General features: G+C 32.0%; 1 protein-coding gene and 1 long non-coding RNA gene across 2 annotated transcripts; both read right to left on the bottom strand.

The window, feature by feature from the left end:
- Window positions 1–1,467: 1,467 nt before the first annotated feature.
- Window positions 1,468–4,408, bottom strand: LOC137835449 (uncharacterized). Its single transcript, XR_011085089.1, has 3 exons — window positions 3,653–4,408; window positions 2,862–3,070; window positions 1,468–1,645 (listed from the first exon to the last, which is right to left on the bottom strand). It is a non-coding gene; the product is annotated as an uncharacterized LOC137835449 (long non-coding RNA).
- Window positions 4,409–7,500: 3,092 nt separating this feature from the next.
- LOC137835450 (squamosa promoter-binding-like protein 3) lies at window positions 7,501–9,387 on the bottom strand. The gene is made up of 2 exons (XM_068643971.1): window positions 8,930–9,387; window positions 7,501–8,041 (listed from the first exon to the last, which is right to left on the bottom strand). Exons 1-2 carry the CDS (start codon window positions 9,199–9,201, stop codon window positions 7,804–7,806), a joined length of 510 nt encoding a protein of 169 aa, XP_068500072.1. The 5' UTR covers window positions 9,202–9,387; the 3' UTR covers window positions 7,501–7,803.
- Between the last annotated feature and the right edge of the window lie 454 nt (window positions 9,388–9,841).

Consider the following 9,841-nt stretch of genomic DNA (forward strand, 5'->3'; position numbering starts at 1 on the left):
TTAGGTTTACATAAATTATCCCATATAATCCAAACTATTTTCCTTCCCTTAATATCCTAGCCCCACAAGAACTTACATTTTATCTTGTTAATCATTTTGCATAAAGATGATGGAGCTTCGAAGAAAGAGAGATAATACAGGGGGTTGCATTCAACACAGAATGAATGAAGCATACAGGACTAGCAAATGATAGATTTTTACTTTTCCACATAGATAGGCTCTTCTTAACCTTTGTAAGCATCGGGTCCCAAAAAGAAACCTTCGTAGAATTTCCCCAAATAAGTAAACTAAGATATAAAAAATGAATATTCATAATGTTGCAATGAAGAACCTCAAAGAAAGATTCTAACACATTTCTATCCACTCTTACACTACAAAAAAAATTATTTTTAACGGGGGTTATATTTGGCGTTACTGGCGGTTTTAACCCCCGTTAAGTGCATTACCCGCGGTTTGCTTTTCCCCTGGAAGATCCAGCGTCGCTATTTTCGGCTATTTTGAAAACCCCCGCTATTCTCAGCGGTTTTGTAAACCCCTGCTATTCCTAGCGGTTTTGAAAACCCCCGCTATTCCCGACGATTTTAAAAACCCCCATTATTCTCGACGGTTTTTGAAAACCCCGCTATTCCCGGCGGTTTTTGAAAATTCCCACTATTTCCGGTGATTTGAAAACCTTTGTTATTTTCGATAGTTTGAAAACACCATTACTTTTACTTTTAGGAGATGTATATATAAAAAAGTAGGTGATAAATAATAAAAAACTAAATACAATAAAATAAATTATAGATAAATTTTTATTTAAAAGTATAATTTACATTTTTAAATATACGCTTTACATATATTACATAAGCAAAGTCTATATATGTTTATTCAAAACGTTTTTAGTTTTAGCGATAACAAATATTCAAAGAGATTCAAATCATTTTTAAATTTAAATATATAAACATGTGTGGTAATAAATTTATTAATCAAGACATCAGTTAAATAATTAATTTAACAACAAATTTTATTCCTTTAAATAAAACGAATTGAACAAATTAATAATTTGTTCAAACAGTAGCAGTTTTTGTGTATGTTCATTGGCTTCTACTTTCACAACACCTATAATTAAATAGCAATGGAAATTTCACTTCACTAAATAAATTAATTTGATTGACATTAGAGAGCATTAGTTTGATTAATCTGGTGCCTAATCCTCTTCTATCTTCTTTCTAATACTAAATATTATAATTTATATACTACGAATATAAAAAAAAAAATTTAAGCAATTTTTTAATAGATTATTATTTTAGGACATTTAAGAACATTACTTTTTTTTCTTCAAATGAATTTCTTCAAATGAATGAAAACTTTTGAATATATAAATGAATCATAACTAAATATCAACTATAGTGTGACCTATTTCAACTTGCATAATGGAATTGCTTCACGTGAAGGTAAACAAAAACCTAAATGAAAAAAAAAAAATTCTTCCAAAAAGCTAATAATAATATTGAAATGGCCCGACATATTATTTTTTACACTAATTGGGCATCACTAATGAAGCATTAGAAATAATTAAAATTATAATAGCAAAAATATCAACAAAATAACTGTGACAGAATACTAGACCCAGTATCCCTTAGCTTCTCCTTCCTGTCCAAACCTGCACATATAAACAATAACAAAAAGATTAACATAGTTAACAATTTCTAATTCAACAATTAATAATAACAAGAAGAAATCAACAAAGTTAAACAATGTTCAAAAGGACAGGTAACATAAGAAACCAGATAATTTAACTTAAATTACCTAGTGAGAAGATAGAATTAAACAGTGAAAAGAATTAAACCAGGTAACATAATTTAACTTAAATTACCTAGTGAGAAGAATTGCACATAAAAGGGTAATCAAATTGTCTATAAGGGGATTGACAACATCAACCGGATCACTATGCTCGTAACTCTATTGATTTGTAGTTTTCAAATGTAAAATGTAGAGCCTTCAGAAGGATGAACCTTCCTTTGCTTGCTATGAATCTTCACTCATATAATATGCTCTAAGTTCAAATATAAATTAGAATGGAAAGAGATATAAAGTCCCTAAAAACAGTTCACCTCTATAACACCAGGCAAAAATATTCCTTGTGATTTGCTCGCCTTAATTTGTATATTAACTTTTGATAAATCAAATAGGTCCCTACATAAGAGGATAGAGTTATTCTGATAACTATTGAAGAATCCAAATTCACATCGAAACTAGCTTTTCCAACAAAGTTAAGAAAATTCCCAATCAGAAACGAAATCAGAGAAATAATTTACTATAACCAGATGATTTTGTAAGACTGATGTGGTTAAATTAGTAAGTGCTTTTCTCTTCATCATAAGAATTTAAGGAATCAAAAAGTCCCTCTACAACTCTTGGAAGAAGTCCCTTCTTCTGTTCACCACATTCAAGTATACCATGTCCCTGCTTCAGAGAAGTAGTTATTTACATTACTGTATTTTATGTTTTGCAAGATCGTTTTAAGACACTTTTTAGGGGACAATTTTCCACCTCCATACTATATGGTATTCATTACCGAATTGAAACAACTACTCTAATATGATAATAAATACAAAAATAGTACAAAAGATGCAGAACACCCTGAATTTCATCATTAAGTTCAACTAAGACTCTACTATAGGAAACTAAACTTGAACAAAAATCAGGCAAAGAACAAATTATCACCGCAGAGCAGGAGTTGAAAGGTGCAAGCTCAGGTTCCTAGAGTAAACAGATTGTTGGATAACATCACCATACCTCAATCAATGGTGAAAACTTGTGTCAATCAGTTTTAATCTAAATAAATGCTTTAGGTGATTAGTGGAAATTCACTGCACCTTTTTCCTGAGCCTGCTTTTTCTTGCTGCTTCTCTATTCTGAGCAAGTCTTCTCAGTGTCTGTGCACACTGTTTTAAAACCACACTCTAATTCAGCTTTAATTCTCAGTGCCATGTCTTCATAATTATGATTTCGCAAGTTCCATAAATCTGTTTTGTAGCGTGTATCAAGTGCAGGGATATCTTGTCTTGCCTTCCAATCTTGTGAACTGACAAAAGAAATCAATTAATCAATTAAATTGAGGATAAAATCAGAAAATTATTTCCTTAGGCAATAACCAGTATAATAGCTTTGTCTATAGGTAATATATTTGAACTTAAAATGTCATTTTCAAAATTTTCACTTCCACATCTCTCATAATTAAGCAAACATCTGTAGTGCTATAATACATTTGCAACATCAAGGAACTAAGCTCAAATAGTGGACAATTAGACATTATCAACTCACTTTGAATTTAAACATAAATACACAACATAAATCAATGTAAATATTAATGATTCGGTCAGGCAAAAAGTTTAGGAAAAGAATCGAAACCTATTACCTCAAAAAACCGCAAACCAGATTTAGTTTTACAAATCAAATTTGAGTTTCAACATCCATTTATAATACAAATTACATTATCTTCCCAAATCCATTATTAAACAAAAAAACCCGATCCCCTAACATAACCGTACAAATTCATGAGGTTTCACATCTGCTAAGTCAAAAACCTGCACCGTACAACCAAACAACAATCACAACATGTAAAGAAGAACAAAGTTATAGAGAAGATAATAACAAAGCTCTTAACTCATAAGTTGCTAGAGTCTCTCCTTGAGAGTGGGGTCATGGCAACCACCGTTGGGGGAGTTGATGAAGACGACCATGTCGTGGCGACCACCGCTACGGAGTGGTGGAATCGTCGTCGTCGGCGCGGTTGATGTAGCCTCCCAGCGGCGGGTCCTGAGGCGAATGGAATCGCACATAACGTAACGTAGGTACTGCGGAATAGTGAACTGCTTCTTCAACTCGTCCTTGTCAATTCGGATCCCGGACAGATCGCAACCGCGAAAGGACTCCACAATCGACGACCGCGCCGCTATCTTTTTAGTCTCACCGATTGTCGCCGACGAATCCATCTTCTTCCTCGCTCTCCTTTTCTCTCGGCGAGGACTCCATTCTTTTTTTCTCTGAGGCAAACCCTCTGGCTCGTCTCTGCTCTGCAATTAGGTTTTGAAAATTTGAAGAATGGTTCTAAAAGGATTGCGTGTGAAGGAATCGTGCAGAGGAAACGCGAAAAAAATTTAAAGTTCCTAAAAAATTGGGTTTAACTTTTTTAAACACACTGTTTACTTACCAGAGGTTTAGAAAACCTCCGGCGTAATATGTCTTATCGGAGGTTATATTAAAACCTCTACTAAAAAACCTCCGCTAAAAATAAATATTTTTCTAGTGTTATAGCTCCAATTTTGCTCTTAAAGAAGTTTATTTTAAGTCCATAGCAAATTTCGAAACATTGAAGGATTGCTTTAGTAACTCTAATATTTTGGATATTAGATTCATACATGATGAAAGTGTCATCTGTAAGTAATTTCACCTCCACAATTTGTGTGCCGACTTTCAATCCTAACACTTCCTTTCTAGCCGTTTGATTTACTAAACTTGATAAGCCTTGAGCCACAATTATGAATAAGAATAATGCAATTGGATCTTCTTGTCTTAGACCTCTAGACGGTTTGAATTAAGTATTAAGTTATCATTTTATATCATCATAATTATTTATATCAAACATTATTAAAATTATACACCATAACAACAACAAGATGATTAAATGATTAATATTTTAATATATTTTAAAAATTACGTATTAGATCGATTTTGATATATAATAACAAAGTATTAACTAATTTGAGATCGATATAATCTTTATATAATAATATATATATATATGATAAAAGTTACACTACCTAAATTAATTATGTATAAGCAAATGTTTTAATTAGAAAAGTGAAAGGGTTTATCAAGAACCATCGGATTTAAATGAAAAAATACGATTTAAAATTCAAATTAAAATTTTTGTGACCTTCCCACCAGTGAAAACAAAAATGAAGATGGTTGGTTATTCTTATCTCCATGACTCCTGCTCCACTAAACTTTCCTTTTATATTTTTTTTAATATTTTACTTGTCTGCTGTTGAAAAACTTGAAATGTAATGAAGCGTACAGTTTCAAAATGGTGAGATATCTATTACCAGCCTCATTCTACTTTCAATAGTTATCGTATTGATTTTTGTATAACAAAATCAAGTTCCTCTCAACATAGTTTATTTGCGTAGGTTTTATGATACACTAAAAAAATTTATTAAATAAAAATTAATTTTATAAATAAAATCAGTTATTATATTCACTAATTTAAGAGATTAAAAAATTTATTGGTATTTAAAGTAATTTTTATTATTAATAAATAGTTTCTAATATATTCACTAAATTAGATACTATTTTAGAGATTAAAAAATTTATTGGTATCTAAAGTAGTTTCTATTATTAATAAACACTTTCTAAATTTAGATACCAATAAATTTTTTAGTCTCTAAAATAATATATAATTTAGTCAATATAATAATTAATTATTTTTGTCTCTAAAATTAGTTTTTATTTAATGATTTTCTTGTAGTGATAAAACTAGTAAAAGTCTATCCAGACTCAAGTGCAACTCCAACTCAAGTTGAGCTGAGTCGTTCCAACCCATATCAAGACAAGTAGACTCAAGCCTTAGTCGAGTTGAGTTAGTTAGGCCTAGACTAGTAGATTCGATCATTCCAGGCCGAGTTGAATGATGTTAGGCACAAGTTGAGCCAAGTTAGCCTGAGTCGAGCTTTATCTATTCGAGCTTAGGTCGAGCCAAGTCAAAGTTGCCCTCAAGCCTAGGTGCAACCAAGACGGACTAAACCAGGTCGAGTTGAGTTTATGTTTGGCTGAGACATCGAGCCCACATTAGTTTGGGGTGTTTAGTTGGTTTGGTCCCATGTCCAATTTCGCTTAGTCGACTTGTTCCCATGTTGAGTTGAGTCGATATGGCCTCATGTTCAACTGAGTTGTGTGGGGCTTAATTCAGGTTGAATTCAATCAATATTAGGTTAGATCGCGTCCAGATTAAACCAGGTCTAGATCGAGTCAAGTTCATGTGAGATTGAGATGCATTGGATTAGGTCAAGCCAAGTCAAGTTAGGTTTGTTTTCAACCCATACACCGGGTCGAGACCATGTCAAGTTGGGTTGATCTAGATCAAGTTGATAAGGTGAATCCTATCAAATTTAATCTAATTGACAAAAATGGACTTAATTTAAATTTAATCTAATTAAAAAAATATAAATTAATCTAATTCAATAAAATAGATATAAATTTTAGATCCAATTCATTTTATTAGATTTGGATTAAATTTAGATTAATCTAAACTAAATTTTGAAAAATCAAATCCATAATCATCCCTAATCCATAGTTTTATCAGTTTACCGATGAAACTATATCCTATATTATTATTGTAAATATATTATTATAAATTAAAGTTTAGACTCAACGTTGAAAATCTCATATTAATATTTTTTGGTATATAAATTAATAAATCTCACCTTACAAACTATTTCAAATTAATTTTATAAAAAAAATTAAACTTAAACACATTTTCTAAATATAAAAGTCTATTAATTATTATTAGAAAATATATTTAATATATTACATTAATATTTTTTACCTTAACATATATAACACTATATTATTTACAAAATTAGTGTAAATAATACTAATATTGTTAAAAATAATACTAATAAATAAAATAATTGTATATTAATATTCTGTCCATATATATATATTAAAAGAAGTGAAATTGAAATTATACTATATAAATATTTTTTAGTGGAATAAATAAAATATATTATAATTAATAAGCAAAAAAAGTTATAAAAGAAAATATTTAAAACAAGTTCGTAACAGTGTGGACTCCTGTTGGAATGAAGGCCTGAGGGTCCAAATTTCACCCTCAACACATAAAAAATTATATATATTTAGAACTATTTTTAAAATAATGTTGGTACATACATTTTTTTAATATATATATATATATAGACCATTAAAATTTAAATTTTTGATGGTATGCAGATTAGTAAAAAGCTCTTCTTCCCATCGATGTCAATTGAAATGCACTTCTCAAATTTGAGTATGTGAATGAAAAAGTAATAATTTGTGTTACGTCACTTTTGAAACATCATTTTCAGAATAATAATGCTGTTTATATACCTATTATATCATTTGATCGAAATCACTTACATGCACAATAAATCGAATATGTTATCTACACATATCCTTAGGTCATTTTCCTGGGTTGGATTCTCAGAGACATGGAACTCTCCTTCATTAATCTCATTCTTTTAAGGGGAAAAAATGCTTTAACATCATGAAACTCTCGTAATCAACAACAAAAGTTATTGTCCAGTTCCATTTTTAGTTTGTATTAACAGTTTTAGGCTAAAAGGAATCAATCAACAGGGGAGAAATAAAAAGGGCATTATTCTACAGTAAGGCCATCTTTTTCCTTTGTTCTTTCAGCATGCAAAAGCAATTCATTTCATTGTGCCTTCGGCACATTTCTTATCCCATGGCAAATTGACAAAAAGGATTCTCATACTTACCTTTCGGTGAGAAAATATGCATGTAACCAAAAAACTAATGTTAGTAGCATAGAGATTGTAATTTCACAGAGCATTATGGTGTCAAAAGCATAATGGTTGAACATAAGTGCATAATTTGTACTGCTAAGGTGATAACTGCAACACCATTATGTTAGTTTTATTTTTGAAGTTATTTGTCTAAATGCAATCTTCAGCGTGAATCTGACACAGAAGCTGTTTTACCAATCCATCACCCAGATGACAGAAGAGAGAGAGCAACTTTAAGGCAAAGCAGATCTTATCTTATTTGGAAATTTTTGTAAGGTGAATTTTGTTGTATCGTTATATGAGTTCTTCCCCTTTCATTAGCCTGAACACAAGCAATGTCCTTCAGTTGAGGGGCCTCTGACCCTTTGTGGCTTGACCCTTCTGCTTGAGATTGATCAGAAGAGTTCTTTCTCCTCCGTTCATTGTGTACAGCCAAACGCCTGCGACAACTTCTTTTTGCGTCATCAAATTCAGACAGCTCGTGGAATCTGCAGAACAATTTTCTATTTCAGATACATAAACACAAATAGCATCACCAAACTGTCCAATTCATGATCTTACAAGCCAATTTTGACATACCAAATAGTAAGAAAGCAGAAATATATAAGATTATAGCTAAATTCTGGTAGCAGAATCATCTTCTTTTATCCTTGACTTTGCATTTTACCTTATCGAATTTATTATCCCTCTTGGAACTCCGTGATTCCATAAAGTAAAACATCTCAATAGGTTAAGTGAACAAAATTTAATAAATTCTTGACTTTGAATCGTAAACTATGTAGTTCTTTTATGTGGGAATACAAAGTATTATACAATTGGATATGGATAATAAGCTCATGCAAGAGCCTCTTTCAACGTGGCAGAATCAGTCTCTGTATTGATAACTGCAGTTACATTAAATTCAGCATAATAGAAAGGGAAAAAGTCCTTGAACACCACACTCACACTAGTCTTTGATTCCAGTTTGACAATCAGTTTTAAATCATCATTTGAGTTTTTTGCATGTGATTTTCGGATAAAACTACTCAAACTCGATTTGCATCAAATATCTCCAAACTAGCCAACTCTAAAAAGTGGAAACAACAATCCCATGCTCCTTGAATTTCAAGATGACTCCTTTCTAAAACAAAATTCAGATCCAGTTTTCTAAGTACTTTTAGAGATATATATAACTTCTTCTTAGTACTAAAATATTTGATGTCATCAAAAGAACCGAAGTTAATTAGCAAGAGTAAAGAACCTCCATAAAAAAGGAAAAGCACACTTAGTAGGTGTTTGTAACGCAGAATTGCAGAAGTATTAGCTTCTGATTGACGTGATTAGATTTTTTAGAATGGGAGAAAGGTTAAAAACACAAAAGTCGAACCTCCCCAAACCTGCTACATTGCTGACAGAACCGTTGTTTGATGCCATGAACAAGCACAACCTGAGCCTTGGCGTGACACTCACACACCTTGTGCCTCCTGTGGTATTGCTTAGCCTCATGCAGATCCGCGTTGCACTTCTCCGCTTGACAACACAGCATGCCAATACCAGCACCTCCTTTCTTCCCTTCCTCCCCTCTCTTCTTCTTCCTCTCCTGCGGAAGCTCCACGTACCCTTTTTGGTTTTCACCACAATCTACCACACCCCTCTTCAACCCCTCCATGGAAGAATAGCTGCAAATGGTGGGGTGATGACAAAGGAATTATATAAAGGAGGAAAAGTGAGATAGAGAGAGAGAGTGTGTGTGAACTGAGGACCACCAAGTGCTCCATATTTTCCTCACCACCTCACCTCCCTTAATGGTTTTGTTTTTTTGTGACGTGGTGTTACATGGAGCTAGAGAAGACGGTGAGGGGTGTGAAAGCGAAAGAGAGACTCAAACCCAAATGAATCTTTTTTTTTCTATGCTCACTTTGAAACCAAGTTGAATCATTGAATGAAGGAGATGGAGTGGGAGAATTGTGGTAAAGTGGCGGGACCGTGACAGTTGTGACTGAAGAATAGACGATGATGTTCTTGTGTGGTTCACTGAGCCTCAACATGTCCTGTCACTAAAATAAATAAGTCTTCTCATTCTCACGTTAAAATCTTCTTTCAACTGCATTATGTATATGCATATATATGTAAACAAAACTTTTTCCATATATATATATGAATAATGAGATATCAATGAACACATGTTATGTTACACTGGAAAGACAATATTTTTTTCTCTCACGAAAAGAAAGAGATATAATGATAGTGATAGGTGTTGAATGAGTATTTGTAGTTGAGAGTGTACATGTACTATTCAAGATATCACA

Source organism: Phaseolus vulgaris, chromosome 5 (assembly GCF_051622355.1).
Source record: "Phaseolus vulgaris cultivar YP4 chromosome 5, ASM5162235v1, whole genome shotgun sequence".
In the NCBI taxonomy this organism is placed as follows: domain Eukaryota; kingdom Viridiplantae; phylum Streptophyta; class Magnoliopsida; order Fabales; family Fabaceae; genus Phaseolus; species Phaseolus vulgaris.